The 14,283-nt window shown below is 37.6% G+C and overlaps 2 protein-coding genes across 5 annotated transcripts; both read right to left on the bottom strand.

The window, feature by feature from the left end:
* Positions 1 to 407: 407 nt before the first annotated feature.
* On the bottom strand, positions 408 to 8,136 carry odf2b (outer dense fiber of sperm tails 2b). Of its 4 annotated transcripts, none has more exons than XM_082189094.1 (19): positions 7,919 to 8,136; positions 7,532 to 7,697; positions 7,338 to 7,439; positions 6,819 to 6,989; positions 6,560 to 6,747; positions 6,077 to 6,206; positions 5,864 to 5,995; positions 5,684 to 5,758; positions 5,061 to 5,132; positions 4,763 to 4,879; positions 4,487 to 4,672; positions 4,100 to 4,209; positions 2,799 to 2,934; positions 2,605 to 2,715; positions 2,258 to 2,521; positions 2,066 to 2,166; positions 1,354 to 1,516; positions 1,139 to 1,264; positions 408 to 607 (listed from the first exon to the last, which is right to left on the bottom strand). In XM_082189094.1, the coding sequence occupies exons 2-19, from the start codon at positions 7,622 to 7,624 to the stop codon at positions 443 to 445; spliced, it is 2,442 nt and encodes an 813-aa protein (XP_082045220.1). In that variant the 5' UTR covers positions 7,625 to 7,697; positions 7,919 to 8,136; the 3' UTR covers positions 408 to 442. The 4 variants fall into 4 exon arrangements, with proteins under 4 accessions (XP_082045220.1, XP_082045221.1, XP_082045219.1 ...); XM_082189095.1 differs by having other exon boundaries at positions 7,532 to 7,668; XM_082189093.1 differs by having other exon boundaries at positions 7,532 to 8,136.
* A 128-nt stretch (positions 8,137 to 8,264) lies between these two features.
* On the bottom strand, positions 8,265 to 11,768 carry ptgesl (prostaglandin E synthase 2-like). The gene is made up of 7 exons (XM_082189098.1): positions 11,416 to 11,768; positions 11,092 to 11,283; positions 10,941 to 10,996; positions 10,453 to 10,605; positions 10,120 to 10,320; positions 9,911 to 10,028; positions 8,265 to 9,253 (listed from the first exon to the last, which is right to left on the bottom strand). The coding sequence occupies exons 1-7, from the start codon at positions 11,707 to 11,709 to the stop codon at positions 9,134 to 9,136; spliced, it is 1,134 nt and encodes a 377-aa protein (XP_082045224.1). The 5' UTR covers positions 11,710 to 11,768; the 3' UTR covers positions 8,265 to 9,133.
* Between the last annotated feature and the right edge of the window lie 2,515 nt (positions 11,769 to 14,283).

Genomic DNA, 14,283 nt, shown 5'->3' with positions numbered 1-14,283 from the left:
GGTCATCAGATGAAACTAAGGGTACGTTACATGACAACAATGTGCTAAACATGGAAAACGACAGACGACAACGTTGTCAAAACTATCCCGTTCACACAGATGCTGTATTATGATGCCAGGCCAGTAATTGGCGATGTCACTTTGTAAAGAAACACTACGTGCCTATAAACTGAACATGTAATTACCATGCGCATGATGTCACCATTTTCACAAATTCGTGTTTTTGTAGTTTACACGGAGACAATAACGATATCATTTTCAAAAACTAGCACTTAACATCCAAAAGTTCATGATTTCGGGCCTCCAAAACGCCGTTGTCGTGTAAATCGTTGTTGAAAACAGTGTTGTGTAAACTGCCCATAAGTCATTGAGGTATTTTAAAAGTATAATAAAAAAACTGCATTAAATAAAGAAATGAAATGACTTTATTCATGGTCATTGTTTAGATATGGGGATTCAGTGAGCTTGTTAGAGCCGAGTCTCCAAACACATTGGTGTATGAAGCCTTCAGGTAGTGGACGTAGTTCTGCAGACTGCGGTTGGCGCTGTTCACCTGCTCCAACTGGTTCTTCATGTCTTGAAGTTTGCACTGAAATCGCTTCTCCATCTGAAAAATTAAAACCCAAACCGTTTCTAAAAGGTGCATCTATAAATATTTGACATGTAAAGAAAATTCCTTATTGAATAGATTGAAGTTAAACATCTGTAACACAAAACTTGACTCATCTCAGTTTCTACAAAGCCTCTAAAGGGATATGAAGTTGGAAATTACAACGCTGGAGGAAAAATAATGTTTAGTTCACAAAAGCATTGACCGTTTTTCCTCCAACTTCATATTTCCATCACCACTTTAGTGTTTGATCGTGGTTTCTTGGAGGGACACGCAACTTTTGCTAGAGAACAGAAAATTGTTGCAAGCGAATGCAAAGTTTCTTGGGGGAATGCAAAATAATTTAAATATAATTTTTCCTCCCATCTAATTTTTTTTCCAATCACCTTGTTTCTTTTTTGGCTGTGGTGATGTCAAACAGAAGCACAGCTCAAAATTATTTTCCGTTGTAAAATTGTATTCACAATATAATCCTTTGACGATTTACAGAATATTTTTAAATGGAAAGTTTCAGCTGAGAACACTTACGTCATCTTTGCTGCGGCGCATCTGACCCAGCTCGTTTTTAGCCAGGCTCAGCTGGGTCTCCAAATCCAGCTTTTTGGACTGAACCGAGCGTTCTTTGGACAGCACCCGCTCTAGGCTTTGCTCCACCTGTGAACAAAGCCCCAACATGAAAAGCATTTATACACTAACCTCACACAGGTGCAACAAAATGAGCTTCCTGAGAACTGGTCTGAGACCTGTCTGTGCGCCTCCTCTCTGGCCTGCTCCACCTGTCGGGAGAGAGAGTCACACTCTCGGCTCCTGTCCTCCAGACGCAGCTGTGTGGCGTGGATGGTCTCTTCACGCTTGGCGATGACCTGAAGCAGATCCCTGTTCTGAGTGCTCACATCCTCCATCTTCCTGTGTGCCAGAAATACAGAAATATGACAAAGCTCAAATACCGTTAGGAAACTTAACTAGAAAAGGTTTTAAGCTTCAGCTTTCTTTGTGTGTATGGGTTTATGTTAAAGACCCAGTTAAATTATATTAATTTAGTATATATATTTTTTTATATTTTTTTTTCTGTGTTGGCATTTCCCGTGAGACAATGTCATCATTTTGATTTAATTATTAGACAAGAAGGAATAAAGAATATTCATAATTTTGATTTTCATAAGGCCTTTTAAAGAAGAAGATGATAATGTTATCAATATATTTTGATTAATTAATAGATAAGGAATAAAGAATATTCATAATTTAGATATGCATAAGGCCTTTTAAATAAAGCAGAAGATATAAATATATTTTGGTTTATTCTATACAAGAAAAGAAAGTTTAAATTATTCATAATTTTGATGTTATAAAGGTCTATCATAATATATTATAGCAGAAGATAAAGTCATCAATATATTTTGGGTTATTTTATAGAAGGAAATTTGAATAAATATGCATATTATATGTGCAGCAGACCTTTCATTGCTTTCCATTGAGCGTTTCAGCTGCATATTTTCTTCAAGTAGAAATAAGTTCTTCTCCTGGAGGTTCTCTATTTTACAACTCTGCTGCTCCATCTACATGCAAACAGGAAAATGAGTCATGAAAATAAAAACCCATCTGATTTCAGCATAATATTTGTGGTGTAAATATGTCCGTAAACATCACCTTGTTTCTGAGCTCAGACAGAGTGCTGTTCTGCTCTGCATTTCTTCTGTCCTGGATGTGCATGTTCTCTCTGGCCTCCCTGAGCTCATCATCCAGGCGCTTCAGAGCTTCCCGCAGCATCTCCGTTTCCCTCAGCCGGGCCTGGAGCTGTTTGCGGCCCTGTTCCACTTCTCTTTCCACCTCCGTGCGGTCACTCTGTGCTTCCTTCTCCGCCAGCTGCAGCCTCAAAGAGTATTCCTCGGATTCCAAACGCGTCTTTTGCAACTGCAAGAAATGTGAAGGGTTAATGTACTATGACTAAATGCAGATGAATTGTAACGAGCTGCGAGGAAGGTATGTTGAAGCACCTGACTCTTGTAACCCTCTACCAGATTCTCAAAGTCTTTGAGAGAGATCTTCAGCTGCTGGACCTCTGACTGAGACAAAGACAGCCTGTCCTCTGTGGCTGACAGTGTGCTCTAATAGAGACAAAAATCACAATGAGAATCAGAGCTTAGATGGTTTTGTGAGAAAAGTCTTTATTGAGTCTGAGAGTTGTTGCCTTGAGTCTCTGGTTCTCCAGTTTGGTAGCCGTGTTCTCTGAGGTGAGGGAGTGCAGACGGCTGAGAAGCCCCTCTCTCTCAGCGCAGGACTTCTGCTCACAACTGCGCAGCTGTTCGCTCAACTCAGTGAGGCGACTGCAAAGAGAAGAGCCCACCATCACTGTCTATTATGAGATCCGCTAAATATAACAATCAGGTGAAAAATCGAAACCGATCATATTGCAATCAAAAATCCAAAGGAAAAAAATCATGTTTTGCAGAAAGAACATCCCTCAATTCTTAATACCATAATGCAAAAAGACTATTATTCTTAAAGTCTCATTATTGTAATGTGAAAAATATAAATAAACTCTGAAGTATTTATAGACAACTGTTCTAACAAATGCTGTTGAACATTCTATTCATCATAGAATTCTGAAAAATAAAATGATCACCGTTTCCACAAAAATATTACGCAGCACAACTGTTTTCAACCTTGATAATAATAAAACATTTTTCTTGAGCACCAAATCAGCATATTAGAAATGATTTCTAAAGGATCATGTGACACTGAAGACTGGAGTAATGAAGCTGAAAGCTTTGGCATCAAAGGAATAAATCACGTTTTAAAGTATATTAAAATAGAAAACAGATATTTTAAATTGTAATTATATTTCACAATATTGCTGTATTACTTTTGACTGTTTTTTGATCAAATAAATGCAGCCTTGGTGAGCATTAGAGACTTTTTTTTTCCTTTCACAAGCATTTTTTTTTAGCAAAATCTTACGGTCCAAAACATTTGAATGGTAGTATACATCAATATACATCAGTACATCATTGTATAAATGTGTTTTAATGTATTATAAAAAAACTAAAAAAAACTTGATTAAGCTAATACAATCATCATTACAAACAATAGGAATCATAAAACTTTGATTATGGTAAATAATGTAAATAATGTCACATTGCAAATCTCATCTTAATGTCAACTTAATTTCCGTTACGCAAAAAAAAAAGAGAAAAGTATATATATATTTATTTATTTCATTTTATTTTTATTTTTTTTGGAAATGAAATGAAATTACATTTTATTGACCGGCTGTGTGAGATTCACCCAACAACACAGACCTTTTTCCTTTTTTTCATGGACAATTACGTTAAAAGAGAATTTCAGAAACTCAAAGCTCACTGATGTATAGCAAGCATCATAAATTACTCAGAACATAATTCATGCTAAAAAATAAATAAATTATAGACATGAAGACTAGGCTGAGCTTAAGTGAACACTAAAAGCAAGTGAATAGAGTCAGTCACTGACTTATTTAAGGTGGTGATCTCCAACTCCAGCTGGCTTTTCTCTCTGTTCTGTTTGAAGTAGCGTTGCTGAAGCGCCTCAGCATTGGAGAGAGCCTCTGCTAACTGAGTCTCCTGAAGAAACCACAGAAACACATCAGTCAAAGTCTGCACTGCATGGGTCACACAGGCCAACTACAGAAAATCAGTCTTTCAAAAAAAACGGTAAAAAGTGAGACAGAGTTCCCAGTGAAGTAAATATAAGTGGCCAGCACAATGACACAATACAAAGAACCTTTGGAGAATTATGTCATCAATTAGCACTTTGAAAACCATTAAGGTCAACAGAAACTTTATGTGATTTTTATGAATCCCTGAAGCACATTTAACATTGTTCTTCTGTATACAGTACCTTGTCCGAGAGTTGTGCAGAGAGCTGTGCAGCTGCATTCACACTTTGTTCGGCCCGCTTCCTCTGGTCCTCCGAGACCTGTTTGTGGATGTCTCTGTCTCCTTCACAGTGCTGTTTCAGCTCTCTCATCTGCTCCAGAAGGCCTTGAACCTCCTCCTGCTGATGCTGCAGTGTCCCTTCCAGCTTCTGTGCCACAGTACAGTACAATCTCTATGAGATATCTCACTGTATTCATGTAAATGAAAACTATGACTCCGCAGTAAAAAGTTGCCTTACTTGGATCTGAGCCTCCAAACGGTTATTTTCAGCTTCTTTCTTGAGCAGCTGGTTCTGCAAGCGACTGCGAGTGGATTCAAGAACCTTGGACAGCTCTCCTGTGGTCCTCAGATGCTCCTGTGACGACGATCACAAAACACTTCCTGTTTTAAAACTCAGCAACACAGGAGCAACTTTGATGCAAATTCACTATGCAAGTATTTAGAAATGCAGAAGAGCTATTAAAACAAGCCATAGAAGAATGTTATGCAAACGCATCGAAAAAATAAGAGAAATAGTGAGTGGAAATTATTATTACCTTTTCAGTTTCCAAATTCTCAGCTATCTTATTGGCCTCTCTTTCCCTGTTGTTTAGTTTAGTCTCAAGTTTCTACAAGAGAAAGTGACAATAACTAGTAATACTATCAACAAAGTATTTAAGGAAAACAAAACCGCTCTACATTTCAAGCATTTAACAGAATATTGTAAAATAATATTGCAATTTAAAATTAAAATTAAATTGTTTTGAATTTTAAAATGTAATTTATTTCTATGATTTTCAGCATCCTTTACTCCAGTCTGATCCATCAGAAATCATTCTAATATGCTGAATTGGTGCTCAAGTAACATTTCTTATTATTATCAATGTTGAAAACAGTTGTGCTGCTTAATATTTTTGTGGAAGCCCTGATATATTTTTTCCAGGATTTTTGATGAATAAAAAGTTCAGAAGAACAGCATTTATTTAAAATAGATCTTTTTTGTAACAAGTCTTTACTGTCACTTTAGATCAATTTAATGCATTGTTGTTGAATGAAAAATATCAAATGTATCAAACTAACAACGATGTTACAATTAGAAGTCATAATAATACCCCAAAACAATATAAAAAAGTATATACATTCACAACACAAAAATAAATGTAGGAGTTAGATTACAAACCCTTTTCTCAGCCTCAGAATCAGCTAGTTTTCTCATTAGCATCTCCCTCTCATCAGACATCCTCAGACCATCTGTCTGTGGTGAAACGGTTTAAAAAAAAATTTAACTACACATACACAATACTGCAGAACCAATAGCCAACCCAAAAATTTGATACATTTAGTTTAAAGTCTTTCGTACCTCCCGCCCATGCTGCTCCCTCAAAAGTCTTCTGAGAGTGCGATTTGTGTCCAAAAATGTGTCCAACTTCTGCTCGAGTAGCTCATGTTGACGGCCCAACTGATCAGAGTGCGTCTTTGACTGTTTTTTGTCCTGAATACACAAAGTGTGTACTTTTTTTTATTTACATGAAAAGATTTCAGAGGTAACTGCATAGTTTGTCAATCTTCTTACCTTCTTAAGTTTTCCCACGGTTTCCCTCAGAGCCGCCACTTGTTTAGCTGCGGCCTGACCATCTATCTCAGCCTCCACCAGTTTCCTCAGCAGAGTTTCCATCTCCTGGTGAGGAGGTCCTGTTTCGGAACTGTCCACATAAATCACGTTTTAAAGTCAGCATGATGTGACGTCCAAGTGAAATGGACTTGATTTTGTACATCGAGAATTGATTGGACGGTTGTGGTTTGCTATTGCTGTGATGTCATGTGAGTGACAGGTTGTCCCGCCCTCACGCTAGTAAACACATCATCAGAGAAGAAATGTTGTTGCAAGAAGGAGGAAAAGTTATTTTGATTAAAGATTATGAGGGCACATGAATTAAAACAAATAATGATGTGCACAGATAAATATGAATAAAAAAATAAGATTTGATGGTGACTTTAAGCATTCAGGCCAATGACCTAAAAGCTAATGTGACAAATTAACCTGGAAGAACTATACCTCATTGGTCCAGGCTCACCCTGCGTCCCTTCTACAGTGCTACGCAGATCAGTATTTTCACACTTTGACCTCCTCAAGTCCTTACTAGCTTCCTCAAGTCGTTCCTCGTGCTGGTCAATCAAACGCCGACAGGCGCTTAACTGCTGTGATTGATGCTTCAGGTGGTCCTCTGTCTGCCTTAACTTTACCTGTGGAGATTTTAATATTCAAATCCAATTGTGAAATCTATCTTATTGTCATGATTATTCACAATCCATACCTCACTTTTTATACAGTCAACCTCTGACATAAGGCTTTCAATTTTTCTCTCATATTTGCCAAGTACTTCTCTTGCATCGTCCTCTTCACTGGACAGGTCGGTGAGCCGGAGAGGAGGTGAGGAAGGGTCAGTGGCTGGTGCCGGGGTGATCTCTAAGCAGCGAGTAGCCCCCTGATGGGAAATTTTGTTATTAAAGTCACTATGAAATCAAATTTGACAATTACAATTTTTAATGGAATATTAAACTTAATATGCCCTTGTACCTTGGACCTGTCACTCAAATCAAATCACAGCAACAGCCAACTTCAACCATCCAATCAATTTCCGCTTGACAAACTCAAGTCACGCCCTACATTTTTTTTTCTTGTTTGCTAAGCATTTCACTCGAATGTAACAACAGGGAGAAAAGACTGTCGCAACTTCCGTTTCATGACGACTTTAAAAACAGTCATAGTTAAATAAATAACTTGTAATTATTTTAGGCAACTTTTAAATAAAGGTAAATGGGACTAAACAAACCTCCCATCTGTATTCTCTCCGTCTTGAGGCTTTTCCAGGAGGAACCCAGGGAGCTCGGACCTTTACACTGGAAGTGGATCGTAAATTGCTCACTTTACCCTGCTGAAGAAAAGAGCTGTGATGAGTTGTTTCACTGTCTCATTAGACCAGTGAGGCTGATTTAAACTGGAATAATAAAAATCATCCAGTCTGACCTGGCTCTTCTGTGGACTCTTTAGGTGGACATGAACAGATGTTGAGTCTGGGACATGAACATGGACGGGCGGAGAGGACGACCGTGTTTTCATCCCTTCAATTCAGTTGGGGCGGTTTTTATTTGTTTTAATAGTATCTAAAAGTTCACCAGAAGTGTATCATAAACTTGAGAGAAAAATGAAAAAGAGGTGTTATGAATCATACATGTGTAACGTTATCTGTTAAACAAGACTATTTGTCCTCAGTCAAGTTTGTTCCTAGTCCTTTACTTCTGCTCATGCACTGCATATTTATACGGCCAGTTAAATAATCCTGATCAAAAATACGTTGAAAATGTATTTATGTACTTTAAAATTTTAAGTGATGCGAATACAAATGCCACTAACCTCAATGAAAAGCAACGTCCCCCGTGTAATGTTGTTTGCAAATACCCGGTAGACTCTTGCATGGACAACAATAGCCGCCAATCAGAAACGTGTCTGGCGCTCTGAGTCCCGCCTTTAACGTTCTATATTGCATCTGATTGGCTGGTTCGAAACTTCAGCGACAAAGATTTGAGAAGTGTGTTTAACGCCCAATGAACTGAAGCTCATCAGGTTTCTATGTCAACGATGCGTTGCTATGTGCAGGCACCGCCTTCTCTGGCATTTGTCTTTAAAATTGTTTCATAAATATATCGCCTTTTTATTAGCAGTAGCATAAAAACATGACAGGCTACAGACAAGCAAGCTAACAACCATCTGCTTGAGATTTTTTTATTTATTTCATTGACACATATTTTTCACTTTTGACAACTCAAAAGATGATGCATAGCGTTCTTGGTGAATTATTTAGCAACTTTCACATAATTCAGTAATATCACATTTTAAGTTAAATTGAGAACCCCAGGTTGAAAAACATTAAGTAATCGACAGATTTGAAGGTCACTGCAACCTCAGATTGAACGTTTATGAACAGTATAACCCTAACAGAGGTAGACATAATTAACTACTAAGGTCACAAGGGCTGAGCTCATCTGCTTAGTAACCTAAATACCACTTGATGAGAGTGGCAGCACTTCAACATTACAAAAAGGAACAAAACAACAATTCAGAAGAACAAGAGCAACATATGCAAAAACAAATTAACCGTTATTTGTTGAAAAATAGACCAGATCACTAGATTATACATTTGTTGAAGCCCACAAAGATGGAGAAAACTGATGGTTTCAGAACAATCCCTCTTCAACCCATTCACAATGTCTGTAGATCATATGAGGTTGTTTTACTTTAAAGAGCATTTGTTTCAGGTAGCACTTTGCTTTCCAAAGTAAAAGAAATAGTTGAGTAGAAAAATCAGTTGAGTAGTAAAGCAAATCATGGAAAGAGAACAAACAAACAGGAAAAGCACTTTATGCTGTTATGGATGTGTTTTTATTGATCTCTTCAAATTAAATAAGCTCTGTGGGTATAGTCTGAGGCAAAGGAAGAATGGAAGCCAGCTTAATTACTGTAAAAAACGTCTTTTAAGATTTGCATAACCAGTACGCTACCAACAGATGGCAAGTTGTGCAGTGGTATCAAGTGCTTCAAGTTGTTGCAGTGATGACCGAAGCTTTGATTTTATGACACTTGTTCTGTGACTTTCTGCATACGCCGGTACCAGTTCTTCACCTTGGTATGTTCCATCATATCATCAAATGCCTGAAGGCCTTCCATAACCCTCAAAACACCAAACACGGCCTATGTTGAAAACACAAGGTACAAGAAGGATTAGATATGCCAATAAATATAAATAAAAAAGCGAATCCAATTGACATTCCTCAAGCAATTGTGATACTGGGAAAAATATACGCTACTGTACACTAACGTTTGGGGCAAGTAAGAAAAATGTATACTTTTATTCAGCAAGGATGCATAAAATTGACCAAAAGTGACAGTAAACACATTTATGTTAAAATGCTACAAAATGTTTATATTTCAAATAAATGCTGTTCTTTTGAACTTTCTATTCATCAAAGTGAAAAATAAAATGTATCATGGTATCCACAAAAATATTAAACAGAAAAACTATCTATAACATTGATAATAAGAAATGTTTCTTGAGCACCAAATCAGCATATTAGAATGGTTTATGAAGGATCATGTGACACTGAAGACTGGAGTAATGATGCTGAAAATTCAATTCAAATTCAAATAGAAAAAAAGTTATTTTAAATGATAAAAATATTTCACAATATTACTGGTTTTACTGTATTTTTAATCAAATAAATACAGCCCTTGTGAGCATAGGATATCTTTTTTTTTTTTTTTATATATCACCAACCCTAAAGTTTAGAAAGGCAGTACTGTATTTTATATATCTTTAATATAATTTTAGACTGAAAGAGAAACACATACCAGATCTGCAAGGTTGGGTTGATCACCTCCCATGAATTTCTTATTTTTTCCAATGGCTGCCACCCAATCATTGACGGCCTTGTAGAGATCCTGTCTGACATCATCTTGCAGATGGTGTCTGTGTAGTATAATGAGGTTAAACTTTAATGTCAAAACATTTTTGTCAAATATTTTCATTATTTACTAACCCACTGCCCTCAAAAAAATACCTATTTTTCAATCTCTTTGAAATGACCCACATGGCAGCAGCTCCGAAATACTTAGCAAAGAAGCCCTCAAAGGTGCTAAATTTGCCTTCTCGTACTATGTAGTCAAAGGATGCGAGGGCTTCGGTCGGCGTGCGGTAAACATTTGGGGAAATTAGGTGCACCAGCCATTCATCTGCCCACTTCCGCCATTTAATCTCCTCTCTGAGCAAAAAGTGTTAGTGAGATCAACAAACAAAATCATGTTTGACACCATAAAAGTTCATAAAAAAAAAAAAGCAATCTAGTAAAGACTAGTAAAAGCAATCACTATCAGACATCACTTATTTGCTTTACATTCTGGTGTCTTTTCCAGGATATAGATGATCAGCTTCAGCGTCAAGCACCATGACCCAGTACTTATTGCCAAACTCTTTCACGTCTTTCCCACTGTCGTTCTTTGCCTTCATCTCAGGATAAAGAGTGAGGATCTCAGATATTGTTTTCTCCCTAAAAGAAGCAGTGAATAGACAATACAAATTTGCATTTATATTTACATTTATTTGCATAAGCATTTTTTTTTATCAGCAAAGCAATTAGCGCAAAAGAGAAAACAGTGCTAAAAGGTTCTCAATCTCAATCGATGACAATCCCCTTAGATAAAAATCAATGTCAAATCAATATTGCAAGAAAAAACTTATGTTTAATGTCCCAATTTGAAAACCCCTTCTCTACATGAATACAATACAGAAATATACAAAATGTTAAATATAGAATTTATGACTTTATCAACAACATCCATATAAAAAGTATAAAGACTGTCAAGCAGAAGATAGGCTACTCACTGGCTGACAAGGTATGTCTTCAAAGCACTAATAATTACAGAAGAGTCATTGAGTTGCTGTTGAAGAAATAACAGAGAGGGACTTGATGATCTGAAGAATCTTACTATTCATAATCATAATCAGGAAAGACATCATCCGAATAGCTACATACCACCGTCTCGTTCACCATCAGGATGGGAACTTTTCTGTAAGTGGACCACTTGATCTCCTTTCGCATAACGGGATTGACCTCCACAATTTCATATGGCAGACCATGATAATCCAGAAAGGCTCGCACCTTGCTGCAAAACGGACAGGTCTTATACTGATACAGAGTCAATTTAAGACCTGTCCCCAGCGGTGCCTAATCAAAACAAGTTAACAAAACAAAAGGTGAGCAAACTAACCCAAAAATGACATTTACTTTCTATAGTTGCATGTCAAAAAGGGTAACTGTTAGGACACCCAGAAATGTAGCACATAACTGAATATTTACATTTGCTTTTTCCTCTGCAAGGTGACGCTGAAGCGTGAGTTTGATGGTCTGGTACAAGCCGAAACCACCACCGAGCAAGAAGGCGCATCCCAGGACTCTGCCACTGCCACGCACCGGTGCAGCGACCAAGAGTCTGGATTTAAATCCCGCACCGCCGGTACCGTAAGCTCTTCCCTGGCATCTCATGCTCATTCTCGGCACTAATGCTGCGGTGTTTGTTACGCGGCATTTCGGCGTGTCTAAAATGAACCGACCGACCTTACTAAAAGTTCTCGCACAGGCCGCCGCCATCATGATTTTACATAAACTCCCGCAAGACTACGGCAAGCGCAATGACAGAAAATGCTACAAGCTAATAGCTAAAGTTTATTTCCACCAGGGGGCGCGTGAGGCTCGAAAACCGAATCCCCATTGAGCCGCATTAAAATCAGTCTATGAATAAAATCTGACCTTTTTTTTTTTTTTTTTTTTTTTCTTATTAGAGATATTATTGTTTATGTAAAATATACTTTAGTAGTTTGTATATGAATTCCATTGGAATACAAATAAAAATCTTCTTCAATAATATCAGGGGCACAGATAAGAGTACTGATGATTTTTTAAAGAAATCAGGGGTTTTCAATAGGACTTGAAGTATAATTATTAGAATGTAAGTATTATAATATAAGTAGTATATAGCAGAACAGAGCTATTGCTAATAAGTTAAGTGCTAGTTATCCCCAATGTGTGTGTGTGTGTGTGTGTGTGTGTGTGTGTGTGTGTGTGTGTGTGTGTGTGTGTGTGTGTGTGTGTGTGTGTGTGTGTGTGTGTGTGTGTGTGTGTGTGTGTGTGTGTGTGAGTGAGTAAATGTGTGTGTATTAGTGGTGAAGAGAAGGTAAGGAATATAGATTGTAAACCTATTATCCGATCCACACTCCGGAGCAGAAGGTGGCGGTAATGCACCAATAAGCTGGATGCCAACCGTCGTAAAACAAGAAAGAAAGAAAAAGAAAAGGTAACCTCAGGGGTCAGGGGTCATACACTCTGGTCTGCGGCTACGCAGCCTCATATGCAGCAGAGTGTGATCTGTGTTGTGACATTCCTCCCATAACCATCATTAAAATTTGTGTGACTTGTGGTTTGTCCCTCTCGGACCACTGTTGGTAAATTCTCAAGCCTTGCCGTTTCAGAGATACTCTCCGTAACAATTTGGCCCTTGTAAAAGTCGCTCAGATCTTGATTCATGCCCATTTGTCCTGCATCCAACACATTGATTACTAGAATTGATTGTTTGCTCACAATCTAATCTACCCAGACATTGATCATTGGTTAGGACTGGTCATAATGTTTTGGCTCATCAGTGACAGTGTTTTTTGTATATAGTGACTCTTATTTGAGTTCCAGTCCCACAAAATTCACTAACAACTTTTGTTTGTAATGTAAAAACTGACAGAGAAAAATAACCAATTCACGATTTTAAGAACCCTGTTAACTAGAATCGGACCTTGGTAAAATGACTATAATATAACTAAAGATTGCATGTTGCTTTCAAAAATATTTCACCAGAATAGTTATAGCATCTACCAGCAGGGATTAACTAGGCCATGCTAACCAACCAAGACTTTTGACCCGCAGGCATAGTAACAATTTGAACAGTTCTTTTCAGGATATTCACTAACAAATTATCAATTTCGAAGAATACGACACATGTCAGCACCGCTTTCACTCCCTGTTTTCTATTTCTATCAATCACTCTGTTTACTGATTATTCTGTGTGTGTGTGTGTGTGTGTGTGTGTGTGTGTGTGTGTGTGTGTGTGTGTGTGTGTGTGTGTGTGTGTGTGTGTGTGTGTGTGTGTGTGTGTGTGTGTGTGTGTGTGTGTGTGTGTGTTCTGTTCTGATATGGAAACAGGCAAAAGGAAAGTGTACTGCGTCAGAAAAAGGGGGACACAGCATTGTTTAACTGACGTTATAAACAAAGGAAAAGCTTTTAAGAATGTGCAGACAGTTGTTTACAGCATGTTATAATCGATGAGTCATTACACAATAAGGAGGATGCAGAACTCTTGTGGCATCCTCTTTGGCAATAGGATGTGTATCATGTCACTGCATGTCTTACTGGTCTTACAGTAAGAGGTTCTAATAGTTACAGCTATTGCCAATGGCATATATGGCTGTAGTGCCACATGACAGATTTATCTTGCAAGACTTTTGGCTGTAACCTTTTGGATGTCTAGAAATTATATATTTGAACAGAACCATTCTTAACAGCAGAGGAGCTGTATTCATGCTGCTAGAACAGTCTGCGTAAACATGTGGTTGTTAAGGTACAGCATGTGGAAAATTTATCTTGACAGAGAAGTTTCCCATCTACGTGTAACGTTTTTGTTGCCAGTGTCCCAAGGCCGAGTGGAACATTAAAGCGAACAGCTCCAACAGTTCCTCTCCACCACCACCCTGTCCTGCCTTTGTGTGGAATTGGATCTCTGAGGGTGTTCAGACAGAAGCTGTGCTTCCGTTCGGTCACCTCTCATTCCACCCAACACACAGTTCTTTTTAGCTATAGAGAGGGTTTTTTTAAAGCAAGGGTCCTTAAAAGTGGGTCTTCAACTGTACTTTAGTGGGTTCAGAAATTGTTTAGTGATCTTACTAATTTTTGTGAGAAAATGAAAACAAAAAAATACTATATATAGTTATATACTATATATATCTCTATCTTTAATACTATCTATCTATCTATCTATCTATCTATCTTCAAACTTTCTGGCTAGGCTTTTTCAAGCCAACTTCAAATCTACTTTTCAATCTGGTTTTAATTGATTTGCTATGTAAGCATCATACAACATCATATAAATTAGAGATGCACAATATATTGGCACCATAGTGATCA

This window comes from Leuciscus leuciscus (assembly GCF_965113295.1).
Source record: "Leuciscus leuciscus genome assembly, chromosome: 13".
NCBI lineage: Eukaryota > Metazoa > Chordata > Actinopteri > Cypriniformes > Leuciscidae > Leuciscus > Leuciscus leuciscus.
Note: the sequence above shows the minus strand (reverse complement) of the source record. Positions and strands in the feature narration are given on the sequence as shown.

Excerpts from the sequence above, each read along its gene's own strand:
- odf2b (XM_082189093.1), bottom strand. The coding sequence starts at position 7,624 with ATGAAAACACGGTCGTCCTCTCCGCCCGTCCATGTTCATGTCCCAGAC. Across the intron at positions 7,440-7,531 it reads AGAGTCCACAGAAGAGCCAG|CAGGGTAAAGTGAGCAATTT; the intron begins GTCAGACTGGAT and ends TCTTTTCTTCAG. Across the intron at positions 4,673-4,762 it reads GTTTGGAGGCTCAGATCCAA|AAGCTGGAAGGGACACTGCA; the intron begins GTAAGGCAACTT and ends ACTGTGGCACAG.
- ptgesl (XM_082189098.1), bottom strand. The coding sequence starts at position 11,709 with ATGATGGCGGCGGCCTGTGCGAGAACTTTTAGTAAGGTCGGTCGGTTC. Across the intron at positions 10,321-10,452 it reads CCTGGAAAAGACACCAGAAT|AGAGGAGATTAAATGGCGGA; the intron begins GTAAAGCAAATA and ends CTTTTTGCTCAG. Across the intron at positions 10,029-10,119 it reads TCAAAGAGATTGAAAAATAG|ACACCATCTGCAAGATGATG; the intron begins GTATTTTTTTGA and ends TATACTACACAG.